Source organism: Dromaius novaehollandiae, chromosome 3 (genome assembly GCF_036370855.1).
Source record: "Dromaius novaehollandiae isolate bDroNov1 chromosome 3, bDroNov1.hap1, whole genome shotgun sequence".
Lineage (NCBI taxonomy): Eukaryota > Metazoa > Chordata > Aves > Casuariiformes > Dromaiidae > Dromaius > Dromaius novaehollandiae.
In genome coordinates this window covers 53,531,245-53,557,810 of record NC_088100.1, presented here as the reverse complement: position 1 = coordinate 53,557,810, position 26,566 = coordinate 53,531,245, and the positions used below count along the sequence as shown (strand labels likewise).

At 38.2% G+C, this 26,566-nt stretch overlaps 1 protein-coding gene and 1 long non-coding RNA gene across 3 annotated transcripts in view; one reads left to right on the top strand and one right to left on the bottom strand.

Moving 5' to 3' along the window:
• The window catches only part of LOC112997463 (uncharacterized), an 82,666-nt gene extending 81,138 nt beyond the window's left edge, over window positions 1-1,528 (bottom strand). For both annotated transcript variants that reach the window (XR_010388338.1, XR_010388337.1), the window contains exon 1: window positions 1,405-1,528. This is a non-coding gene — a long non-coding RNA (uncharacterized LOC112997463). The remainder of the gene's footprint in view (window positions 1-1,404) is intronic.
• Window positions 891-25,296, top strand: HDAC2 (histone deacetylase 2). Its single transcript, XM_064508898.1, has 14 exons — window positions 891-1,053; window positions 8,593-8,705; window positions 9,239-9,356; window positions 10,339-10,413; window positions 10,732-10,870; window positions 13,067-13,208; window positions 16,932-17,024; window positions 17,118-17,226; window positions 17,421-17,561; window positions 19,355-19,463; window positions 22,457-22,587; window positions 23,510-23,665; window positions 24,643-24,700; window positions 24,920-25,296. The coding sequence occupies exons 1-14, from the start codon at window positions 1,002-1,004 to the stop codon at window positions 24,948-24,950; spliced, it is 1,467 nt and encodes a 488-aa protein (XP_064364968.1). The 5' UTR covers window positions 891-1,001; the 3' UTR covers window positions 24,951-25,296.
• The last annotated feature ends 1,270 nt before the right edge of the window (window positions 25,297-26,566 follow it).

The following is a 26,566-nucleotide window of genomic DNA, read 5'->3' as shown; positions in this document are numbered from 1 at the left end:
CCTGTTGTCTTGTGTGCTGTGGTGTGTGTGAAGGAGGGCGTGTGCTGAGCCCTTCCGGAAGGGTAAAAAGGTGTTTTTTCAGTAGTTACTTTACTTACTTAAAAAAAAAAAAAAAAAAAAAAAAAAAAGTAAAAGGCTAGAGCTGGAGCGCCAGCACTGCCTTCAGCTGGAGAACAGGGCAGGAAGTGAAGAAGGTGATGGGGCCGGGGGGAGGAACCCAAAACACAGAGTATTTGTACATGCGCGATGCTCCTCTTCAGGGCAGAAGGGCCGGGAGCGCGGCCCGTAACGGCCGCCGCGGGGAGGGGAGGGCGATCCCTGGTGGCGCGGGCAGAGGGGAGCTGGAGTGACCTATTCCCGAGGCGAGGAGGAGAGCAGCCCGCTCTTTTCCGGGCTCCCCGCGGGGTGTAGCGAGGTTCCTCGCCCGGCTCTCTCTGCGGCCGCCATGTGATACGGGGCGCCGCCGGCGCTGAGGTGGGGGGGGGGGGGGGGATCATGCGCATGCGCTCTGCGCTCTGCGCTCCTCTGAGGGGCGGAGGGAGAGCGGAACGCCCGGCTCCCTCGCGCCGGCGGACCGTACCACTGCGCGGGGCGGGCGTAGGAGTGGGCGTGCCAGGCACCGCCTCCAAGAGTTCCGCTTGTTAGGACTCCCCGCTGGCGGCTACTCCGCTGCGGCATACGTAGCTGAGCGGCAGCCGCAGGGACGAGTAGAGGAGAGCTCGCGCTCACTCGCGCCCGCCCTCTCCGCCTACTTTTCTCCTTCCGTCCCCTAGCGCCTGCGGATTAGGAGCGTCCCCGTTGCTGCCGCCCGCCCCCCTCCCGCCCGCTGTTGATGGTCGGGTCCGCTCGCGCTGCCCGTGGCCCGGCGTCACGAGTTCCTGCTCTCCCGCGCCCGCCTTCGCCCGCCCCCTCCCTCCGCCCACCCCCTCCCTCCGCCCTCGCCGGCTCCGCGCTCGCCTCGACCTCCCGCGCCCTCCCCCTTCCCCCGGCTCGGCGGCCCCATGGCGTACAGTCAGGGCGGCGGCAAGAAGAAAGTCTGCTACTACTATGACGGTGAGCGCGGCTGGCGCGGGAGTGTGTGCGGGGGGCGGCGGGGAAGCCCTTCCAACCGCCGCCGGAGGCGGCCCCCCCCCCCCCCCCACCGGCCGCCATGGCGCGCGCCCCCTCCTCGGCCGAGCTGCCCCGCGGGCGCCGCGGCGCGCAGCGCCGGCCGGGCCCCGCCGCCATCCACCTGCGGGGCCGCCGTGGCGCGGCGAGAAGGGGCCGGAGCCGCACGGGGTGCTGCTTGGGAGGCTGCCCGGCTTGTGGTAGAGCCGGGGGCCTGGCAGGGAATGCTGTGTTTATTGTTACCCCCCCCCCCCCAAAAAAAAAAAATAACTGGGACACTCCCCTTCATCCACTAACCGTAAAGGCGTTGGAGTTGCTGCCCCGTCTGGCTCCTCCCCTGCAAAAAGCCTAGACCATGTACAGGTTCGGTACTTGGTGATTCCTGCAGCTGAGGCCTTTCGTCTAGGTTAAACAGAGGTTTTCTGTCGGGGGGGGGGGGGGGGCGGGACGGTCGTATTTCCCTCCCGTTCCCCCGGACATGCATCTCAGTGGAAATTTAGCTTTCATGAACCTCTGTTCTAGCAAAACGCCAGAGTCGCGTGCGTGGGTGTTTAATAATAGGGACATTTGAGTTGCTTGTAGGCCTGCTAAGTTTGCGCACTTGCCAGGTGGGAACCCAGTGACTTGTGATTTGCCTCGTCAGTCACGTCTAAGTGCATAAAGCTCACACTTCAGTTGCTGATATTTGCAGCAACTTGCTTGTGGTTCTTTCTGGCCACAGCAGAGAGAACTTTTTTTTTTTTTTGGTTCCTCGACTTGGTTGTGGGTTTTATTTTATTTTATTTTTTTTTGTATTGACAGGGCAAACTTATTGGCCGGATTAGGTACAAATTTCATTCTTAAAATTTCTTCCTGATACGAGAATCCTTTAAATTGGTGTCTGAGCCTAGTGTCTGTACAGTAGTCAGGAAACGGAGGTTGAGACTGTTTTGCTTGTGATGTGTTTTCACCGTTTGGGAAGTGGAGAAGAATGGTTAAACCAAGCAGGATATCAAAAGTGTCTGCTGCTGTAGCAAATATGCTGCTATTCAGAAATGGCAGATCTTGTGGGGCCTTTTTTTTTTTTTTTTTTTTTTTTTACTACGCTAAAGGAGGCAGAGTGGTGGTTGCCGCCCCCTTCTCTTTGTTGCTAGCTCTCGTTCTTTGTTCAGCCTAAAGGGGAAAGGAGGCCCCAGTTAGGGAGAATTTTGGTGAAGCTAGAATCTTGCCTCTCCCAGGGAAGAGGGCTTGCTTTTTGTGTTGTTGAAATGAACATCGCACTGATAGTTTGGAAGTTTCTCCCTGCAAATGATTGCATGTTTGTTTTTTATTAATATGCGTTTTTTTAATGTCAGGTAATTATAGTTTACTAGATATCTGCATCTCCAGTTTTGCTATGATCCCTTGATTTTGGTACTCAGCGCTAGTGTCAGCCTCTATCAACTGAGTCCCTAAACAGCCATAAAACTATACCAGTGAAGAGGGGGGAGAAACTGGGGAAGGGAGAAGTTTTGAGGTGTCAGGATGGTGGTGACTTCTAAGGAGTTGTAATTAATATCTTGCTTGAATATGTAGACTACAATAAAAGCAGTTACTAATAAGCTAGAGAAAGGAATATCTGTAGTAAGAGAAATTAGAAAATGTTTTCTATGTAACAGAGAAATTAACAGCATTGGAATGTTTCTGATGCTTTTTTTTTTTCCTGCCAAAGCCAGTAGTTACTTTATGCTTCTTTCTAAACTGTTCCCTTGGAAATAACAGTTACTAGAAAGAAATTTAGACTTAATACATCTGATAAATGTTTCTAACGCTAATTTGTGGTTCATTTGATAATTCTGAGTATTTTGCATTTGATAATCCTGAGTATTTTGTAGTATGCTTTACCGGCAAAATCTTGAATCAAAGTGGGGGGAATGTTTAAAGCCTTAAATAACCCCAAACTAAAAGTACATAGATGCAACAAATATGCAATTCATGTGGTGGTGTATATCTAAGGATGTCATAACTGAAATAAATGACCACTTTTTTTTCTCATAGCTGTCCATTTGTGCAGACTTTCACCATTTTATCAAAAGCATTCACCAAAAAGTACTGAAAAGTATTGAAAGTATATATATGTATAATTTGAGATGCAATAAATTGCCTTACATGCTTTTTGTGGTAACTCAGTATGGTTGTCATCTAAAATTACTTTTTCAAATTGTCTTGTTACTTATCAGGTCTTCTCAGTGTGTACTGCAATTAGCTTTTGCTGATTATTAGTAGTTTTAATAGCCTTTACTTTGTACCCAGAATCAATAAACTTATGGTAGAAGGAGCTTAATTTCACTTTTTATAGTTTGTAATAGACTGGTCAGCCACATCCAGTTTGCAGAATTTCTTGGTGATCACTTGCAGGTCAGGAATTTTATCTAAATTTGAGCCAATATGCTATGGGAAGAACTAAAAACACACAAATTAAGATATTTTAGTTCTCATCTAAAAGCTTTTGAATAAATGTTCTGGTCATCTCAACATGTATGGTCATAGCTTAGTAATGGGTGTTGCTCACACTGCAAAGAACTGTGCTAGATATGGCAGGATGTTGTAGCTTTTATTTTAGCCTCCTACCATGTGTCTTCAGTTTGGTTCCTGTGGTCTCCCAGTATGTGACTTGGATAGTTTTGTGGACCCTTCCAAAATAGGCATCTGTTGTACAGTTACATGTAGTTATGAGGACAGGATCCCAAAGTTCTTTCCAAGTCTACATTTCTGTACAACAAAGCACAGTTTTATAGAATTGTGCAGTAACTAGCATGGTTACAGTTAATGAGTATATTCAATGTCAATGCACTAAGCAGTATTGTTTAGATTACTTGTGTCTTCCATAATTTAATGTGGGTGTTCGAAAGGTTCTACCTTCATAAAAATTTCCAGAGATCTGCTTCAGAATGTGGTTGGTTCCACCCATAAAGAGGAGACTAAATCTGTATTAATAGGGTAGCGCACTACTGTATTCAGGCACTCTTTAAGTACTTCTGGTGTAAGTTCAGTTTATTTGCAGATGTAAACTTTATAACTGAAGAGTATTTCATAGAAATTTGTTAATGCTTTGTGCAGTGACTTCCAAACACTGTAGTGGTGTTAACCTCCTTCTTAGGATTAACACTAGTCAGAACTTTACTAGTCTTCAATAGTCTGCTTAATTTTAAAAATCAAGCAGTGCGCCCCCCCCCCCCCCCCCCCCCGCCCCAAGCCCTTGGAGGCCTATGCAGTAGAATGAGGCCTATTTAGATAGCTTTTTGGTGAACTGATCAGGCATTGATGACCTTTTTCTAGACTGAATGCTTTAAATGAATTCATCCATTAGTATTGCAGAGGTCAGTCCAAATGTAAGTACCACTATTAAGTTTTTCTTTTTTAATGTGGTTTCCATTCTAGTTGTTAAGTTTCTACAGTTACATACATGCAGTTTACTTTATCTGTATGAAAGTTACAAAATAAAAATGATACTTAATGTCATATAACATATCTTTGTTCAAACCCTACAAGTACAAGACTCGTTTTGTAATCAGTTGATGTAAAGATGTTTTCATTTCTGTATAAATCTTAATGAAGAGAGAGACCCTGATATGCTTTTCAGGGACAAAGCTGCTTTTGTTAGTCTGTTTTATGTCTGTAAAACATGTAGCTGAAGTTTCTTCAAACATATACCACCTTCTAATTTTCTGTGTTTTCGGATATTAAACATCCACAGACCTTGCTGAATTTGCTAAAAGAGAAGCGAATGCCTAGCGCTTATCTTCAGGAAATTAATTGTGTGAATTTATTTTTCTTGATACTGGCTTATATATATATACATATATAGGCACATATAAGCTAATATATATATATATAGTGTAATATATAATAATAATACTTACTAATAATAGATAACTTCCTAGAGAGTTTAGGAGAGTAGCTGTCCTGAATAGAATTTACAGTTGAGAAGTATCTATTATTATTTTTTTAATGTACTTGAATCTGTACATGACAGTATCCACAACCAGAATGGCAAGTCACATTAACTTGTTATTTGCCGATACAATGTTTTACAATGCATTGTGATCAGTGCAGGGCAGTAAATTAGCTCAAGAATTGAACGGACACTTGCTTTGTCTTGTTTTAGTTAAGGTTTCCCAACTTGTCGGGGAATATGCTGTTACTTCTTAATGGGAACCACTTAGCTGATATTTTTGCTGGTATAAAATAGTAAACTTTGGTCTTTGAAATCCTGCTGTGAAAGATTAATAGGTTTGCCTGCTTTTTGCATGTACTACTTTTTGCATTTGTTCCCTCTTCTTCCAGTTTCAGTTGCATTCTTTTCTTTTGTACTTCCTATGTGCACTCACACTGGTGAGTGATATGAGGTATGCTCATAACACTCTTGATTTTACCCTGGTACTTGATACCAAAATTGTCAGTGCTCTCATGATAACTGTAATACTTGCTCACTTGGCCCTGCTGTATCCATTTCTCATACATTCACACAGTCTAGCTGGAGTTAATCTTGTCAATGACTGCGGAGTTTTTTTAGCTCCACTCCGGCAGTGGGGAAGTGTTCTTTCACACCCTTCCATACATACATACATGCATGCATACATATATGCAAGTGCAGGCTCTAGATCCACTTTGCTTTTTTTTCCCAAAGTACTGACGTAAGTCTGTAATTAATGTTAAATACATGAAGAAGAGGTGTGCAGGTTCAGGATCAGTGAAGGAAGAAGTGGTTGTACCAGGAAGGGCACCTTCTCCCTCCCAGGGTGAAGGAGAAGGAGAGACTCCTGAGCACACCTCTACTTTTGTTGCAGGATGATGTCTCCGAGATGGGTCCCCCTTGTGATGTGACATTGGCTGGAAATCAAGGGGCTAATGAAGGAGCAGGAACTTCTGGCATGCCTTTCCCCTTCTGCCCCTCCACACATGCATCACAGCAGTCCCTTGAAACTTAATGGGCTATTTGTCCACAAGTTTGAACATTTTGAAACTAATGACAAAACCTTTTGTTTGCTTGTGATACTAAGACCTGAAAGATGCAAGTGGCATTGCCTGTTACTAAAATGTATATCGGTATCCGTTGTTGGTCATTACAGTTGACTTCTAATAGGGAAGGATCAATATGCTCCTGCCAGCCATTCACCCACAGATGTTGTCTGATAAATAAGCTTCCATTGATTTAACCAAACTGCCTATTCTTTTAAAAGTTCTCCTTTCTGGTAGAAATTATGGAAGTTAAACAATATGTTAAATCTATTGATGATTTTTTTTTTGTTTTATTTTAGTATCAACTTAGTGTTGCAATTAGGCACTCTGCAGTCTGTGGTATAATGTAAAGGATTTTTATTTTTTTGCTGTATTTTGAATCTGTTTTAATTGATGCTCTTAAAGGAAATGTTGCAAATATACTTGAGAAGCCTGTTAAGAGGTGTTCCCCCCCCCCCCCCCAAGGGCAAATAAATCTTTCTGTTTTATCAAGACAGAAAATCATTTTGAATTTTCTGGGGTTTTTTTATTCAACATTTGAGTATCACATCAGTGATAGTGACTATATGTGGTGTAGTGGTTAATACTGAAATGATGTGGGTTTTTTTTAAATAAATATGAGAAATATATAGACTTTTGGTCGTGGTGGTGTTGAGCCTAAACATCAAAAATGTGTTTTTGATGAATGAAGGCACCTCAGAGGCATTACGTGGTTGAAAGGCACTACAGCGGAATTACTTGTCTTCAAAAATTCAAAGTTTTAAGCTGTCATTAGCTTGAGCTCTTGTGAATCTGGGCCTTAATAGTAACTTCATAACAGAAAGAAGGGCTACTAAGTGGTTGATTTCCATCTCCCAGTCTTTTTTTTTTTTTTTTTTTTTTGCAAAGGATTATGAAAGTTCTTTTTAAACGCCAAGTGTAGAAGTTACTGTTTTATAAAATGTTTGGAAAACATTGTGCTGAGAGGTGGTGGTGGTGGGGATTATACTCTCTTGATCTTTTTGCTCTTAGCCTGGATGTGACAAAAATGCTGCACTGATCGGTATTGAAATAAATATCTGTAAGACTCCAGGCCTTGATAACTGACATGAAGTGCTAAACTTCCATTTAAATGACTAAGTTAGGAGAAGGTCCAGGTTCTCCAAGGATCTTAATGTAATAAAACAATGCTAAAACTTGATTTTCCCTCACCCCCCGGTTGTGATGGGCTAGCTAAGAGCTAGATGTTGAACACTTAATTTTTTTTTAGATATCTTCATTTCTTATCATGTTAGGTTATATCTGCTTTCCCAAATGTCCTTATTCTCCCTGTCACTTCAAAGATGAAAATTTAGATTTTGGAATGCTCTGAGATGTCTAATCCCACTGTAATGCTGCTTGCTTTTTTTGGTAGTCGATGGTGCTACAGCAGCCTGGCTTGTTCCTTCCTTCTTCCTGAGCTAGAGCTTATTTGCAGAGGTGAAAGTGAAGCTGTTCTGCAGCATTGCTCCTTACCTTTGACTACCAAAATTTGCAAGATAATACAACGTTGTAATAACACAAATGAAACAAAAGTAAAACTTTTCAGGAAACCAAAGTTCATTAATCCTACCAGGAAAGTTGATCAAATAGAAAAGAGCAACAACAGCAGATGAATCTTGGAATTCTCAAACAGAAACCAATTGACAGCTGAGAATACTTCTTAGGCTTCTTCATATTTCCAGAAACGTGTGAACTGCTCGTTTGATTTAAAATGATTTTGTGTTTTGGGAATGTCAGTGGTCCAAGTAGAGGCAGGTGCCTTCTAACAGTGCCTGAGTTGGGGAAAAAAATCAGTAGCCCCAAGATAGTAGTCATTCTTCTTTTCTTGAAAATCAGTGTCAAATTTGTCACAATTGTGTGCAATAAGCTGGATTACAAGGCTCTGTAAACTAATGTGGATCCCTAACAGCAGAGCTAAGGAATGTTTGTGCAAGTGGTTACAGCAATGGATCTGAAGACTTACAGACTTAAGTGTCTGTACACTTAAGTTACACTTAAGGAGTGTAACTGCTAGGATTAGTAGTTAAGGGCAGACTGAGGATGGCATTTTCTTAAAATCATTTCTTACAAAACAGCAGATTTTACTACAGCCTCTGTTGTGGTATAATGGAACAGCCATGTCATCACTAGTTTCTGCTCCCCACTTCATTCTAGTTTTATTTTCTGTTATTGTATCCTTTGGTTCTGGCATGCCATTTTCTTCATTCTTCTTCTTGTAGGCATCTTTGCTTCCCCACTGCTCTCTGCTTGTGACTTAGAGGTCTTACCTTTGGCCTCCCCTCCACTCCCCCCTGCTTCTGATGTACAGCCTTTTTTATGGGCAGCTTGCTTTTCCTTGTGGCCTTTTTGAGGTGGACAGTAGTCCATTAGCTCTTTCTGGAATCCTTGTACCTACTTACTAGGCTTCTGGGGATGATTCTTTGAAATAGTGATGAAAAGCTGTTTCATAATATGAGTAGCTATTCATTCGTATAATGTTTACAGGTGATATTGGAAACTATTACTATGGACAAGGGCATCCAATGAAACCTCATAGGATCCGAATGACTCACAACTTGCTGCTAAATTATGGCTTGTACAGAAAAATGGAAATTTATGTGAGTATAAACAGTAGAATGTCCACTGAAACATTCTATGTCATTTTTAAAAGCTTCAACTATTCTCACACATATAAGTGGAGAAATGTGGGCAGAAATGGGAAATATTTGCATAGGATTAAGAAATACAGCCTCTGCTTTTTCCTTCCCCTACTTTTATCCATTCAGAATTAAATATTTTTACAAAGCTCTCTTACTTAAAAGCGAAGCAATTTTTTTTTTAACTGATGAGAGCTACAGATTGTTGTCCGTATCTTGAAGTGAGGTAGAGCCCTAATAGAGACTTTAAACCAATATATTTATGATAAGAGGGAGTGGGGAGAAAAACTTACGAGAACTGCACAAAGAATTTAGCCTGTTTTATACTAAAAAGAGTAGCCCTTGCTGTATGCAAAACAGCACTAGTAGTGGTTTTATTTTTCCCTCTTTGAAGCGGATTAGATTTCTTTTAATTTCTGAATCTGTTTTAGGCAACTGTTAGCTGTTTTTGCAGCAGCACTCTGATTATTTTTATAACTTGCTCTTGTTATCAGCGACCCCACAAAGCTACTGCTGAAGAAATGACCAAGTACCATAGTGATGAATACATCAAATTTCTCCGATCAATAAGGCCTGACAACATGTCTGAGTACAGCAAGCAGATGCAGAGATGTAAGTGTCCATGTTAGACTAAATCTACATTTGTGTATGTGCTTTGGTGGTTAACATTGGTTAAATATTCAGCAGTGTAAAGGTATCAACAGTGGAGTAATGATGATGTTGGATTAGAGAAATACTGTAGCAAGTGTTACTTGTGCTTTCGTTTAGCTACACTAACGTGTGAGCTTTTCCATTAAAAGCAGCCGTATTGGCAGAAATACTCTTTAGGCTTATAGAAGGATTTTTCATCTGCCTTTCAGAGGGTGTATGTTGGAGGCGAAATAATACTTGCTCAAGGCTTAATGCACCAGATACAACTTCAGTTGTGAGCTGTTCGCAAAAGTATCTTAGAAATCTTTTCCAATGAAAAATCTTTCTGAAAAAGAGCCTTTTTAAAAAATGGAAATGTCAGTATGTGAAAATGTGTTCAAGTTGAGAAATGGAATTTACTCATTTCTGTTGGAGAGAGATAGGAACAAGACAGTACATTATTCACTACTCACCTTTTCCATTAATTTCTTTTTTTAATTTTAGGAATGGTTTCAAAGTGCCATTAGGAATATAGTTTAACAGCTAATATATATATTTAAAATGCACTATTCTATCTTCTTTGTGATGCCTTATTCTCAACAAATTATTTTTCCAAGCAGTTGTGCATTTAACACAACCTATGTTAGTCAGCACTTCTCCTGAAACTTGAAAATGATCTAGTTAACTCTGTGTTAATAAGGAAATAAAGTTTCCTGTGGAAACTTTAAAAATACATATGTATACTTTGAGGTCTTTGTAGATGATAAAGTTTTCACCAGCAATCGAGTTTTGTTATTAGGAGTGTAGACATGTTTACGTTAGCTTTGGTGTTTAAAATTTAGCCTGACAAAAAAGAAAAAAGTAGTGAAAATACCAAAAAAGTTATACATCGGTAGGAGTTATCCATGTGTATAATAATACTATTGGTATAGTGTTTTTGAGAAGTCATACTTTTCTTTCTCAGTTAATGTTGGAGAAGATTGTCCTGTATTTGATGGCCTGTTTGAGTTTTGTCAGCTGTCAACCGGAGGCTCTGTTGGTAAGTATAGGTTGTCTGCCAGATATTTTGTAGCTTTATTATGTTTATGTCAGCAACTTAAAACTTTGATAGTGGTATTTAAAAGTGAAGCAAATATTGAGATTCTTTTTAAAAGAAAAATGAAGCTCATCAGTTACTTACCAATATCCGGTACTCAGCAATGTGTATCTTGGAACTTGTATGAGATCAGCTCTTTGATCGAGTGGCAGTTTTAATCATTTAGAATGTAAGACACCACTTCCTGTTACAAATTTAAAGACTTTCAGAGGTTTCTAACTGCATTTTCTCTCAATTTGTGTGTGTTCGTCTTTTTTACAGCTGGGGCGGTAAAATTAAACAGACAACAGACTGACATGGCTGTTAATTGGGCTGGAGGACTTCATCATGCCAAGAAATCAGAGGCATCTGGTTTCTGTTATGTCAATGATATTGTGCTTGCTATCCTTGAGTTACTGAAGTAAGTTTATAAGGGAACAAGATAAAAATTATAGAAAGTGTCAAACTTGAGTATTTAAATGTTTGAAGATATGGATTGTAATACTTCAGAGTTTTCATAGCCCATGCTTACCTTGTAGAGTGCCAGTTAATAACACATGTACTCTGCCAAGTTTGGCATTAGGAAGAAGCCTAAGCTAAAATACAGGCAAGCTGGAAAGATAACTAAGGAGATAGGTTTGAAACTTTTTTTCTTCTTTTTTTTTTTTTTCTTTTAGTATGTCTTTATATAGAGGGCAGTGTACTTCTGCATCTTGCTACTACAGGACGCTGAGGGAGGCAGGCAGCAACAGCAGGCTCAAAAAAGAGATTAGATATAATCATGGACAAGAGGGCCATAAATAGATATTAAAAGGAAAAAGCAGAGATGCACCCTTTCAAACTGCTGATGCAGTAATTGTAGAAGGTAGGGAAGCACAGGAGTAAAAAACTTGAGAAGGTAGATAGGCTTGCATGCTTTCTGTAAACAGCATCTCATGTTGCTACCAATGGGGACAGAATTCTGGGTTAGATGGATCACTGGTTTGACCCCTGAGGACAGTCGTTATGTTCTTAAGCTTTATGTGTACTGCAAGGTGAAATCGAAGCTTTTTCAAGGACACCTGTCCTAGTGGAATGTCAGTGTGAGATTGGCTAAACATTAGAATGTGCTCTATGAAGTAAACATTTAAAAATATGTGTGTTATATGCAAACTTCATATACTCCCACTTTCACAATTAAGGATAATATCACTGCTCACAACTGTACACACATTGTTTGTCTCAGTAAGCCAGTTTGCTTCCTCTTTGGTTTAGTAACAGTGGCTCAAAAGATAGGAATATTTAGGGAAGATGATACATTGAGCTTCCCTGGATTGTTATATGAATAACATACCTTATAACAAAATAAGATGTGCTGTTGTGCCTGCAGAGTAAAAAATGATGAGGGAAGAAGTAATGAAAAAGTAGAATCAACTTCAAGCAGTACTACATCAGTAAAATTTGAAATCATGAATACTACTTATACTGTTTAAGGGGATTATATACCTTCTAATAACACATACATCTAGCTGTTTTTATAAAAAATATTCTAAGTTTTTGATTGCTTTTGAATGAAATACCTCAGTCTTTGCTGGTGAGAGGAGAAAGCATCTCTAATTTGGAAGTGATTTGTTTAAAGATAGAGAAAGTTGCTAAGGACACGGATATGACAGTATTGAAACATCTCATTTAATCTCAGTATTTTCAGGGTATGTCTCTGCAATCTAACCAAAACAATATGGTTTTGTGTGATGCAGTCTTGAATTTTGTGAGCTGCATGTAGGTGAAGGAGGGAAAGTTGCAAATAGCTCCAGATTATGTAACTGTTGGAAACTGTCTCATTGAGTGTCTGAAATTTATGGCTGCTCAGATTTCATATTCTACAGTGTTATGTAACAATATGATGAAAATGTGACTTCATTCTTTGCCTAACAGTATAGGATCTAAGAGATACTACTTTTCCCTGTTCTCTGGAGTTTCAGACAACTACTTTTTTGATACCTCTCAAAGGAAAACTATCTGAAAGTTGTAGTACTTAAAGTACTAAGCAGTAGCGTAGTAATTTCCTGCTATTAGAAAATGTGATACACTTGGAAATAAGAATATGTTATCTTTACAGGTTGCAGAGATAAAGAGGGAAAGTTGTTGGAAAGTTAGGTATTAAAGCGGTAATTCTTTGTGGACTTATGGAAGATGGGTTATGTATGCTACTGGCACTGTGATATTTGAAAAATTCTTGAGAAGCGTGCGTTGTAAGAGGCATTTTGGTGTAGAATGCCTCAGTAATTATTGAGGAGGCAGAAAGAAATGCCCTGTGAAAGGGCTGAATGCAGCAGATGTGAAGAAAAGAAAGTAATGTGAACAGAAAAACAAGGTATAACTACTAATTGGTGAGAGAACTGGGTTAAGTATTGAATACATTGAGTATTTAAATTACTTGATTTTGATGCTAAACTTTTCTCCATTATCCAAACTATACTGAGAATTCTAAGAGAATATGGGAATTTTAACCAAAATTATCAAAGTGATTGTAATCTGAGATTTAGCTTCTTTCTGTTAACTTTTCTTCTTGTTAGGTGTCAGTGTATTAGGAACATAGATGATAATGGTGATTTCTCTTATGTGATTTTCTTTTTAGGTATCACCAAAGAGTGTTATATATTGATATTGATATCCATCATGGTGACGGTGTTGAAGAAGCATTTTATACCACGGATCGTGTCATGACAGTATCATTCCATAAGTACGGTGAATATTTTCCAGGCACAGGGGACCTTAGGGTAAGGTTAAATGTGAAATTTCATTAGGTAATAGATTCCCTCTTATTCTCTTCCTTGCAGATGTTGTTTTAGTACTTGTTACAATAGTTATATCCAGTAATAATATATCTCAATAAATTTTCAGAAAACTATGTGTTAATCTGGAGTGGTAGGTTTATTGAGAAACCTTAGGAAAAACTTAGAAGTAAATTATTCACTTCTACATGAGTTTAATTAACCCCCTGCCTTCTGGGTAGATTATCTGAAAGTTTAGTTCAAATACATAATTAATTGAGTTCACTTGGATTTTGGAAACTTCTCTAGGAAGATGAAACACAGGAACTTTTATCATATAGTATAGCAACTTTGTACGTATGGTGAAAAGTAGCTGTTTGGAGATGATATGATTTATTTCAAATCTTGGAATAACTTTATATGCTAGAGATTTAGTGGTCACAAAGATTCACTTACAACTTGAATTTATTGTGTTATATTTCCCTGGTAATACAGTTGGCCTCTTCTTGGAATATTTCCTAAATTGTCATGTTAATGGCTTGCATTTTCACGATGCTCCCTCGTGAAGGATGTCAGTGTGCCCCCCAGATAATTATGCACTAAACCGTGTAGATAAGATGAGGCAGGGAACAATGGGCTATGAAGAATTACCATTCAAGATGTCATAGAATCTCTGGAAAAGCTGGGAACAGAAACCAATCTCCTGGCTCTTCATGTTTATTTTAAGTTAGTCATTCCTCATGTTAGATTTTAGTCCATTAGAACAGGAAATTGTCCCACTTCACAACTTTAGAGAGTATTTCAAGTGTTAAGATTAATATGTTCTTAGCTTCAAACTCTGACATGTAACCCCTTTGATCACAGGCACTCCCAAGATAAGCCACTCCCCTGATCACGTTAGCAACTTTGTACGTTACAATTAGTTAATTCTTTTGAAAAGCTATTAAACACTTCTAAAAAGACCTACAGAAATGTTGTGTTGGGAAGGAATTCACTGTTTTCCAGCTATCTTTAAATTGATTTAAGAGGTACAGATATTCATTTCTACCAATTTCCACAGAAATGTGTGCTTGTGATACCCAGAGGATACTGCAGTAAATGAAAGTTGAGCTCTAAATCAGTGGGGTGCTAAGTGTTTATTTCAGTTTGGTTATTGGAGCTGAATGTTATTACGTTTGCTAGATTTTGTTAATTTCCTTTCTAAATTGATTTAGGTAGAAATTGGATTTGGGGTTGTTTTTATATGTGAGTGATTTAACTTTACTGGCCACAAGGTGGTGCTGTTGTTTCAAGCAAAAACCAACAGCTTAAACCAGGATGTTTATAATGACAAGCAGTTGTTGTTGAATTTGGCCAGATTTTTTTTTTTTTAAGTTAGATATCTTGGCTTTTTAGAAACAGCACTTCCCGTTGACAGAGAAGTTTATGGACTCTTCACCTCACCACACCCAGGACAAAGAAATTTAAAGATACACAGTTGAAATAAATAGAAGAATATTGTGTTGTTGGGATTTTTTTTTTAAGCATAATGTCAGTGACAAACAGTACCTCAGACATGGTAGCATTTAGTCCATGCTGCTCTGTTTGCTGCTAGCTAGTATTTTGAAATGAACATTGTCTGCATACAGACTTCAGCAGGTTTTATTGTGACTATTGCATTTCTACAGAAAGAGAACGTTGCCTTTCTCTTACATCCAGAGCTTACAAAGCTAACTGAACTAAAGGAGAACTAATGCTCTAGAAAGAGCTGGTGTTCATGCTGGAGTCCAGTGTCATGCTGCTTATTCTGTTCAACTTTGTCTGCCCTCCCTAGTTATGTACATCAGTCTTAACAGTCAAATCTTTGTCAGTGGGCTCCACTCAAGCTTCTTTCTGTAACTCTTTATGTAGTTGGTCTAGTTTGCTGTTCAGATTATGATCATACTTGCTTGATGCAGGAATAAATCATTTATTGGTTGGTAATTTTATGGTTACACCTCCATCAGCTTATCTGACTTCCAGGGAGTTTGTCTAGTTCAGCTGCGTTTGTTCACTTTCTACTGAATGTATTGTGCAGTCTGCACACTTCCAGTATCCTTAGTTACTTGACTTTCTATGCATCTCAGACAATGACAGCACTGATCTTGTCATATTTATGAGTCATACATAGGTCAGTTGAGACTCTAGTGCTAGATACAGAGACCTAGGTTCTGTGACCTTTGAAGAACTGGCAACTGCCAGGATGCTGTACTGTTCCTTTAGTGTTTAGAACCGATACAAATATCGGTCACAAAAAGCGTGCACTGAGTAGCTCTAGCTGAAGACCAAGTATTCTGTTTAATGGAAGATTGTATGGACACTTGGCTTTGTTATGTTTCAGGTTGAGGTGGGTGTAGTGCCTTGTTTTCCAAATGCAAAACCTGCTGTCACCTCAGAATAACCAGTGCCTGAAAGCACAAATAGTTCAGTTTGGGAGGGTGGGAGATTCTGGATTATTGTCGTGCTCCAAATCAGACAGAGATGAGAGTTTAGCGGGGGTCTTCAGTGTCGCTAATTCTACTCTCCTATAAAATATTAACACTTTGCTGGAAGAGAGAAATGTCAGCCTTTTAATACTGTGTTCATACTGCATTGGGGCACTCCACCCTGCTTCCCTTTCCCCCCCCCTCTCGTGCCCCCCCCCCCATCTCTTCCCCCCCCCCCCACCCCCCCAAAGAAAAAGAAAGGAAAGGAAAGAAAAAAAAGATGGTTGCTGGAAGTGATAAGTTACTGTGGCATTCACTGATGAAGAGACTTTGGTTTTTAAAAAAAAAAAAAAAAAAGAAAAGAAAAAAATAAAAGGGCGGGGGGAAGTCTGCAGCTATTTCAATAGCTAGTGCAAGAAGTTTAGTATTCGTATTGCTGGGTCATCCTGCTGGGAACTTGCACTTTTTCAAGGATGTTGGGCCTGAAGTGTCCTTTCTGCACAGCTGCCATTTGATAATAGGTTAAAGCCAACCTGAATGGATTGAGTCTTCCCCACTGCTCCTTTATTAGTGGCAGACAACTACATTGTGAACTGGATCGTTTTTTTTTCTCACTTGGTGATGAGCCAAAGGGAGGAAGTGGGAAGGTGTGGCATCAAAACAGAAGTGGAAGGAGTCAGGGTTAATTCAGTCCATTTTTTGCCAAGAATGTATTTCTTCTAATGCACATGTTGTCCAGGAAAGCAAGTAAGATAGACTGCTACGGTTCCTGCCTTGTCACCTGATGGAACTGAGAATAATCTGCAAGTTCAGTTTTCTGTTTTAAGTCTCAGTTTCTCTAAGGGCATCTAAAAGTGGCCTCTGTTTGATTGTTTCTTCACTCCCTCTTGCTGCAACCAGTCCTTCATTCAGTATTTGGAGGGGAGAATGGTTTTAAAGACCCTCATAAATCTAGTATCAAAAACATGCATCTCACCTTGCTCTTATCAGTTTCTGCTTGTTTTTACTCACCTACTTTTTGGGCTAAACTGGTCAATTGTGTTTTGTCTTAAATCTTTGAATTCAAAAATCAAATGTACTTTCTGCAGATTTAGTGTTGGTATACAATTAAACTTCAAAATGATTTTATTGGAGAATGGGAATTAAGTAAGGTACTTTCTATCCTTTCACCTCATGGACATGAATAATGATGCAGAATAGCTCAACAGAATTTATAGACTCTTTTCCATGATATTGTTATGTATGTCTACATTTGTAATAATGCATTTGTCATCTTTGCTTACAGGACATTGGTGCTGGAAAAGGCAAATATTATGCTGTAAATTTTCCAATGAGGGATGGTATAGATGATGAATCATATGGACAGATATTCAAACCAGTGAGTGTTTTTATTTATTTTTTTCCTCTCTGGAAAGATACTGGTTTTATTTTGTGGCTGAATTAATGACTTGCTATTTTATGTTGATTATAGATTATATCCAAAGTAATGGAGATGTACCAGCCTAGTGCTGTGGTATTACAGTGTGGAGCAGATTCATTATCTGGTGACAGACTGGGATGCTTTAATCTTACTGTTAAAGGTAAGCAGAAAAAATATATTTGCACTTTGTCTGTAACTTTGAGGGGGAAATTGTTATGTTTTGCTTGAATTCATTGAATTCTCCCTTGATTTAAGTATGACTGTATATGACTGATAAAATATTTCATTATATAGAAATCACATTTTCCTCTTACATGTTTTACATATGTTGTCAAATCTCTTTGTTTTTGACAGGTCATGCTAAATGTGTGGAAGTTGTCAAGACTTTTAACTTGCCATTGCTGATGTTAGGAGGAGGAGGTTATACTATTCGTAATGTTGCTCGATGTTGGACATATGAAACTGCTGTTGCCTTAGACTGTGAAATTCCTAATGGTAAATACTAATCCTCAAATTAATTTATTAAGAAATAGTCCTGGGAGGATTTAAGTCAACTGGTAGCAAATATTTTCAATTTAAGCCTTAGTAAAAGTTTTAAATGACTGGAACGCTTCTTGTAAAATTCAAAACACGTAAAACTTACAAAATGTTGTTCGTAACTGATTTTAATATGAATACTGTCGATACTGTGGAATATATACTGTGTTTTGCTTGTTACTTAAAATCATGGAGCCGACCTGTGTAAGTCAGGTACCACAGGCTTTGATAATCATAAGAAATGAGTGAGTATGCAAGTGTCCATTTCACATAGCATGAAGAAATAGTTATATTTTACTATCTTTGACCTGAAAGTATACTGATTTCAGCTCTTCCATTCTTTTCAATTTTGGCTATGCAGTCTCTCCTAAAAGCTTAATGCCAAAAAAGTAATAGTAAAATTCTTTGAAATATTTGAATAGCGAAGTGATTTCTCTGAGGAAGATCCCTCAAGATTCTGTACTCCTTTATTTCTGGCCAGATGTGCTTCTGGCTGTATTTTTGGAATGCTTTGCTATAAAACTGGTATTTGGAGTGGTTTGCTGCATCAGTCATTGGCGGTTTTCATCTTGGACTGCAACTGATAACAACCTTTTGCTTTTCATGTATCTCTTAGTGGATACATATTGTTGCTGTCTGAATGCAGTGGAATTCTGCTTGTCGGTGACAACGGAATATTTGGACACTACCTTTCAAGAAGCATGTTTTACATCCTACTTCATAATATATTTTCTTTGTCAGCCAAAGCATTTGAAGAGACGGTAGTAGTTCCTTATCTTGAGACTTTTTTCCCATTAGAATGTCCCCTTCAACCAGTATATATGAAGTATGTCTTTTTTATATTGCTCTCAACTGTGTGGGTCTGTGTATCCTTTAATCTGTTCTGAGAAAGAACAGTGCTTTTCTAAATGTTGTGATAGCAAATCAATCTTTTTACCTTCTTTATATTCACCTAACTAAATCTCCTTTTCCGTAATAATCATGACTAAAGAAACAAGGCAAAGGGTTCAGTAAGAAGTGGGTTTCAGTGCCTTTTAATTCTTAAGGGTTCTGGGGTTTTTTTTTTTGTTTGTTTGGTTTTTTTTGTTACCTTATCTGCAAAGATATGGTCAAGTTGTATATAAACTGCCACCAACTTCCTGGTATAAGGCTTTATCTTGGGGACTGGGGGACTGGATGTTGCCGTCAGGGGTCTTTTATCTGTGAAAATGCAAAAACAAGAAGATGGTGGGCGGTGGAGGAGAACCCTTCCCTGAAGTGCTGTGTAATGTGTTAACATGAGTATTGACCTAGCTGTTATCTTCAACCTAGTGAAACATACGTGTTTTACTAAGAGGATATTCTGAATGTCTGATTTAAACTTTTCAGACTGGACTAACTTTGAAAGCATCTATGAGGAATCATCAATTGATTTCCCCCCCCCCCTTCCCCCCTCCCCGAAAGAGCATTTTTAGGAATTTTACCAAATTTGTTACTTGTGGTGTTCTAGCATGTATTCTTATATGGTTTTAGAAGAATTTTCTTTTGTTCTTTGTATTTTGCCAACAAATTTAAATTCACCTATTGAATAATTTAGAGAAAAACACTAAACAGTTCAATAAATATTTAAGCATTATTGCCTAACTGGATATTTTGGGTGGCTGAATGCTTTGATAGTTCTCTAATTAAAGTTCTATCATAAATACTGATGTATACAAAATGTTTAAAATCTCTTTTGGGTCACAGAATTCTCTTTTGTGCTTTGGTTTTAGAGTTGCCATACAATGACTACTTTGAGTATTTTGGACCAGACTTCAAACTTCATATTAGTCCATCAAATATGACTAACCAGAATACACCAGAATATATGGAGAAGATCAAGTAAGTAATCACTGTCTTATCTAACAAGCAGGTCATGTGGATGACATTTCTGCAGAGTTTTGTTTACATGCTTTGCTCTTTCAATTGAGCACTAAAAATAAGTACAGAAAAGAGATCACTTCCTTCTCTCAAAAGACAGACTTTTAAACATGTCTGCCCCTACAACAGCATGCATGCCCCATAAGGATATGCTTATGAAATAATATAAATATGAACATTTGAGACAACTTTTTTTTTATTCTTTTTTTTCCAACATAAAAAGAGCTGTCTGTTTTACTTGGTTTCCTGTTCTAATTCTGTAGAAGGCTTATCCTGTCAGGAAAGAGACTGGTGTGTTTTGATTATTAGGATTTCTAATTCTCAGCTCCCTCATCTAAACATAAACCGAGATTATCATTCTTTGTCAGCTGTAAAAATAAGAAGTCACATGTGAGCTTGGGCATCCAAAACTGTGAAAAGATAGTGGTATATGTACAAGCTATTGAGTTATTGTGGCTCAACGAGACATTTCTCATTGCTAAGCTGTAGAGGGGTGAGGGGGGGAGGGTTGTTTGTGTTTCTCTTTTGTTGTTGTTGTTGGCCTGTGCCACTTCTGAAGTAAAACACATTCCATTTATTTCTCTTCAGACCATGAAGACTCAATTATAAGCTCATATCTTACTTCAAAGGAGGGGTATTGCATATGTGTAACCAGGTCTGTGAAAGATAATGGGCTAGCCTGCAGTACTCTGCTTTCCTGTTGTTCATCCTTATGCTGGATTTAAAAGGAGCACAGTGAACCATCCTGAGTTTGTAACAGTCTGTTAACAGTGCATGGAAGTTCTTTTGGTTACCAAAAATAGCTGAAGAAAGATGTGAAACTGGTTGTAGAAGTTTGCCAGCACTGCAGTGACCTGCAAAACTCTGAGATTGCAAAACTCACAAGAGCAGTTAAATATTAATAATATTTGAAGTGGTTGGCCTATAGATTGTGATTTGTGTTCACAGCATGAATATATAAATCACAGTCAAATGAAGAGGTTTTAATTTTTAATGTGCAAGGCAAAAAAACAAACCTCTTTATTGATACAATTCTGTAATATTTCTCTGTAGTAATATAGTGCTCCAGCTGATCATTTGCCAGATTGCTGCATCTGACTCCCACAGAGTATTGTTGAGCTTTTTTGATATGAGTAGGCTGCAAAACTTACTTTTCTTTAGCATATCCCTGGGCATGGACTGCTTGTTTTCTATTGACAAAGATATAATCTCACATCCTTGTAGTAGCACCCACAGGAAAAGCAATGACCTGTCATTTCTGAGACTCCTTCTTCAGTTAGTTGCTTGCTTTCCCAGAGATTTAGCTTTAGGGGGCTCCCTGGACTGGCAAAACAGTTTTGTTTGGTCATGTGATTTGAGCAGAGGCAGAGACTATAAGGATTCCAAAAAGCCCCAGTTGCCATATATTTTTTCAAATTGTGCAGAAGAGGAGTAAGCTAAGTATTACAAATGCTGCTACATCCTGCCACACTTTTCGCTCTACTTGAACCTCACTGGAATGTTAGTTTTGAGTCCCTGGAGACATCCAGTGACCTTCCTGTTCCTGCATATGGTGCTTTGGAGCATGGGGGTCTGTTGCATCTGGTTGCTTAGACAGGAGAGAATTTATCTCTGTTCTCTCCAAAACAGCCAACCGAAGAATCTTATCCAGACTGATCACTTTTGACCCTGATTCAGTGCTGCACACAATGTGGAAGTCTTCATGTTTTAAGTGTCTGTCTTTCATTAGAGGCTAGTTTGTCATCCAAATTGATATTCTAGTCTATTATAAACAAGGTAATACTGTCACTTGGTTCAGCTTAAGTGGACAGCATGTACTGACCCAGTGGAGAACTAAAGCTTGAAGTTGAATGAAATATACGTTAAAAAAGGAAAATAATATTAAAGCGCACTGTGGATACTAATGATCTGTTAGGGGTGGAAAGCTTTCTGTTTATTGTCAACTGAAGTCCTTTCTTGTAAGAAGATATGCTTAGGTAAGCTGCCTTCAAAACTTGGAATTGTTTTTCTCTGTCATAAAGCTGTTGTACTTAGTTATGATGTGATCTACATTTGGGCATTTTAAGCCAGGATTTTGTTTTATAGACTGTGATTAGTGGTGTTTGGTCCTGTATTTTGTAAAAGCCTCTTTATTGTGACCTATATTGAGCCTGATTCTGTTTCTGATGAAAACTACCCAAAAACAGTGTAAAAGACTGCTTTATGAATTTGTCACAGCCTGTCAGGAGAAAAAGTTGTAGAATGCTCTGCTCGGGGAATAGGAGGGCAGCTTTTATATTTTATTTTTAGATACATTTGTACTGGTAAAGACTCTAAATCATCTTTAAAGGTAGAATCTTGGTGATTTTAGAGCTCCTTGGGTAGTTACAACAAAGCTGGGTTTTATTTCTGTTCCTGGAAGAACTTTTTATGTTAATCTGTAGAAATGTACGTTTGTATCACTTGTAAAATTAGAAATATTTCCTGGGATTCTAAATTGTTATTGTGAGATACTGCTGGGTTAAGACCCAAATGGCAGGAATTACTTTTGTTCTGTGTGAGTGTGTTCAGTAAGTATTTTACATTTTTGAAAAGCTGCTTGTGATTCTGATGGCCTTGAGGTTATTGCTTTGTCACAGACTGACTTTTGATACAATGCATTGTATTGCTGATTATGGTCTTTTGGTGCTAGATTCTGTTATATAAAAGAGAGTTCTCTTTAAAGTGAGCTTGAACATGTGGATTTACTGCTTGTCTTGTCCAGCCTGTAATAAAGAAACGAGGTCATGTTTTTGGTTTTTTGTTTCCTTTTTTAAGAAGGACTCAGCTTGCTTAAACATTTATTTAGAAAAGTGAAACTGCAAATTAAAGCCAAAGCAGGTTAACTTTGAATCCAGAGTTCTCAAAATGAAATACAAAATCAAAGGAAATGCTACTTCTGTATAGGGATAACTTCTCTCATCTGTTACTTGCAGGCAACGCTTATTTGAAAATTTGCGCATGTTACCTCATGCACCTGGTGTCCAGATGCAGGCCATTCCTGAAGATGCTGTTCATGAAGATAGTGGAGACGAGGATGGAGAAGATCCAGACAAACGCATTTCTAGTAAGCAATATCTTTATTTATAATAGAATGTGTCCAAAGTAATTTTTTTTAATGCAATTATTCAGAACCCAATCCTAGTAGAGAAATATAGACAGAGAACATTTTGGCTCCTGGTTTTGCTGCTGGTCTGCCATGTTGCAGTTTTTAAGGTAGCATTTGTGCCCAAATCTGAGCATGTAAAAAGAGTCCAAAGAAGTACTGAAAGGAGGTGTTTTTACATCTTACAAAATGGGTCTATTCCAGAAGTCTCAGATGAACTGTAACTAAAGAAATATGAGACTTCACTTTTTTTTGAAGATCCAAAATTAACAGCTAAGTTCCTACTGATGTAAAATGAGATAATGATGTAAATTGAGATACTTTTTTCAAAAATAAAATATTTTATTTGCTTATGACTAATGTAAAGGTACGTCTCTCGTGCATGAGAGGTTCTGTGTACTTTTAACACTAGCCTTAATTTACTTTACCGTTACCTTTATATAGATAATCAGTTATTCTTCAGCTACAGCTAAGAGCTTCCTGCTTCATTTAACCTTTTATGACAGTAATTGGAGTGATCTTTTTATGACAGTAATTGGAGTAACTTCTTGATGATTTGTGCATTTTCTGAATGGTTGAAACCATAACTTTTTTTCCTCCTATGACTTAGTTTCCCTTATTTGAAATTAATTTGGTACATGTTACAATTTTTCTTTTTTTCTGGGTCTCCATAAAGTTACTTTCTGAAATAATTCTGGAGAGTCCCAGAGTATTTTGAAAGGTGCTGAAGACTGTTTTTATCCATTATTTAGTTCATCAGCATTGAATGATTATAGTACATCATTACTGGTTATTAATATGGTAGTTCTTTTTTGTTAGACCTATTGTAGTTGACTTTCTTCTGGCCTGTATGTTCAGTTAATTTCATAACTTTGAATCCTAGTTCGAGCATCTGATAAGCGCATAGCCTGCGATGAAGAGTTTTCCGATTCTGAAGATGAAGGGGAAGGTGGACGACGAAATGTTGCAGATCATAAGAAAGGAGCAAAGAAAGCCAGAATAGAAGAAGACAAGAAAGAGATAGAGGACAAAAAAGCAGGTAGGACTTTGGTATGATTTCATCCTACATTTAGGATTGCAAATTTCAGCTCTGTCAAGAGCTGCATTCTACGTTAACAGTTAGCTGACTGTTGAGATAATTTATCTTTTCCCATTGTATTTAAACTATCTACTTTATCAGTTCAAGATATAACTATTCAAACCGAAACAGTATTTTCAGCCAAGGATGAGGATTATGCCAGACAAACCTTACTTCTTCCTAGGTTTGAAATCTTAGTCAAGGCTTTGTATAGCTCAAATGAAAACCGGGTTAAAAAAGAGTTCTTAGAGGGAATTTAAATCAATGACTACGTCTATATTGTCAAATACGATAGGTCTCCTTGTTTGTTCTTGAGTGCTTTAGATACATTAGATGTAAAGAGTTTATTCCTGTTTGTTTTAATGAGGGGAGCCAACTAGGTCTCACAGAATCCCAGAATAGTTGAGGTTAGAAGGCACCTCTGGAGGTCATCTAGTCCAACCCCCCTACTCAAGCAGGGTCAACTAGAGCAGGTTGCCTAGGACCTTGCCCAGTTGGATTTTGAATATCTCTAGGGATGGAGACTCCACAACAGAGAAACTTCTGCTCCTGTCTGAAGGAGAATCTGGATGGTGTTTTGGGGGTAGTATACTCGAAGGACTATTCCAAAAATAGGCTGTGTCTTAGGGCTACAAGACTATCACATAGAGCTTGGAGGAAACCCAGGTCTCCTTACTGTGTATCATTTTTATGGCCAGTCTAGAGAGACTTGCCCTGAGGTAGTTTGAATCACTCAGCATTGTGCCCAGATCACTCCCTTGGACAGATGAGTCACAATGAATATGTGACAATGAATATGTTTTTTTCGAAACCTGTGTTCTATGGGCTAGGAGTATATTTAACAAAATAACTCAGTCCTACTTCTTTCTTCTGAAGTCTTTTTTTCCCCTCTTGCATCTTTCTGTATATTGTAAACCTTATGTTATTTTTATTTTTAGATGTTAAGGAGGAGGATAAATCCAAGGACAGCAGTGGTGAAAAGACAGACACCAAAGGGTAAACCTTAGTTAGTTAATACTGAATATATTGCCTCTTTGAAGAGCATTTTATAATCTCATGTATTATATAAATACTGATTTCTATACAGATCATTTTAAATCACTCTCATTATCACACATTTTACATGTGTGACAATAGTAAATCCAAATTGTATATTTTAGAATAGTTAATCAAAAAAATGAAACAACTTAACAGTTTATTTTTGCCTTTGAACAGAGCAAAATCAGAACAGCTCAGCAATCCTTGAATAAAAGATAGCCTCGCATCAGTTGCAGAACATAATATTAGAGTTGGAGAATACCTAAAAGAAGAAAAGTTTTCGTATCGAGAGACTGCTGATTTCATTTTGTACTATTTGGCATGGACCGTATTTATTTTCAAACGGCTTTGTTCTGGTTTTTGGCAAGTTGTATTGTGAATTTTCTAATTATGAGGCAGAAATTCCTTTCTTCACCATGCTTTATGTAATAGTATTTAAAAATGGATGTGAGTTATTATGTTAAATGTCTAAACTGATCTATTAAAGTAATTTGCCTTTCCTGATCTGATTTTACCTTTTTTGTAATTTTATCTTTATTAAAAAAAAAATTGTACTTGGTTGTCTTTTGTCTATCATTGAACTACAAAGAGAAGAGTTCCATATAAATCAAGTAGATTAACATACATCTATTAATCTTTGAGTAGTTAGTAAATTTAAGAGGACAGCTGGTGTAAACGCAGGTTGAACTGTGCTGCTTTTATTTGCTCCACACTTCAGTGGCTTCTGTACAGAGTGCAAACAAATGCACAGTGATGTGTGTGTGAGAGGCTGGAACAAGTTGAATAAATGGACAAAGGGATCTTGGGAGTAGGTGGTTGTATAAACTTGCATTTTAAGGTAAAGATTTACAGTCACATTCTCTGTATTGTCCGTGAATCTTTCTCACCTTAGAAGTCAACCCAAAATACTGATTGATTCATTTGCTGTTCATGAGACTTCTATCACATCTTTCAAAGCTTGCAAGATAAGAAGTGAAGATTTGAATGCAATATATAACCTGTTCTGTTTGCAATTCTGAGCAGCGTAAAACTTTGTCTTCCTCTAAAAAGAAAGGTTTTTATTTCCTTTTCTTCCTCTTTGATTAGTTCTGGTGCCTCAGTTAAAACTCTGATACCTGAGTACTCATTCCTTTTTTTCTGTCAATCTCTAGTGCAGCCAGTTTTGTGCATTTCGTTAAATGTCAAACTGTAAGATTTGATGTCCATGTTTCAGTAGTGCACACAGAAGTTTGCAGAACTGGATTGTTACCCAATCTTTTTTTAAAAAAAAAATAGAAAATAAGAATAATTAATCTCATTGTTGGTCTTTCCCTCTATCTGTTTTCTTTTCTTTCCGTAAAATTCTAGAATTGTGCTCCTTGGCCTAATTCATTGATTTATGGTAAAGTATTAGTGCACTAATTGGAAGTATTTCTTCATTTGTTTTTGAAAATTAGCTTATCTGAGCTTTCAATAGCTAGTACATACTCTGTAGACATTTAGACCATCTGGACCTTCAGAAATGCTTTTCATAACCTGAAGATGGTTAGGGAGGACTTGCTACTTTTTTTGTTCTTTGAGCCCTGGATTTGGGCACAACATCTGGGAGTAGATGTGCAGTCTCCCATGTCATCTAATGTCTGCTAGCTCTGTAGTGTGAAGAGGATAAAAACTGGAATTAGAGGACTGATAGAAATGTAGTAGGTCTGTTCCAAGAGGGTGGGAAGAGATGATTGGCAACATAAGCATCCACTGGTATTTTTAAGAACTTCAGCACTCTACATTTTGTTAGAGAAGTTTTAACTTTATAGAACTGAAAGTAACTTACTTACATCTATGTATATA

Excerpts from the sequence above, each read along its gene's own strand:
- HDAC2 (XM_064508898.1), top strand. The coding sequence starts at position 1,002 with ATGGCGTACAGTCAGGGCGGCGGCAAGAAGAAAGTCTGCTACTACTAT. Across the intron at positions 13,209-16,931 it reads CAGGCACAGGGGACCTTAGG|GACATTGGTGCTGGAAAAGG; the intron begins GTAAGGTTAAAT and ends CTTTGCTTACAG. Across the intron at positions 17,562-19,354 it reads AGACTGTGAAATTCCTAATG|AGTTGCCATACAATGACTAC; the intron begins GTAAATACTAAT and ends CTTTGGTTTTAG.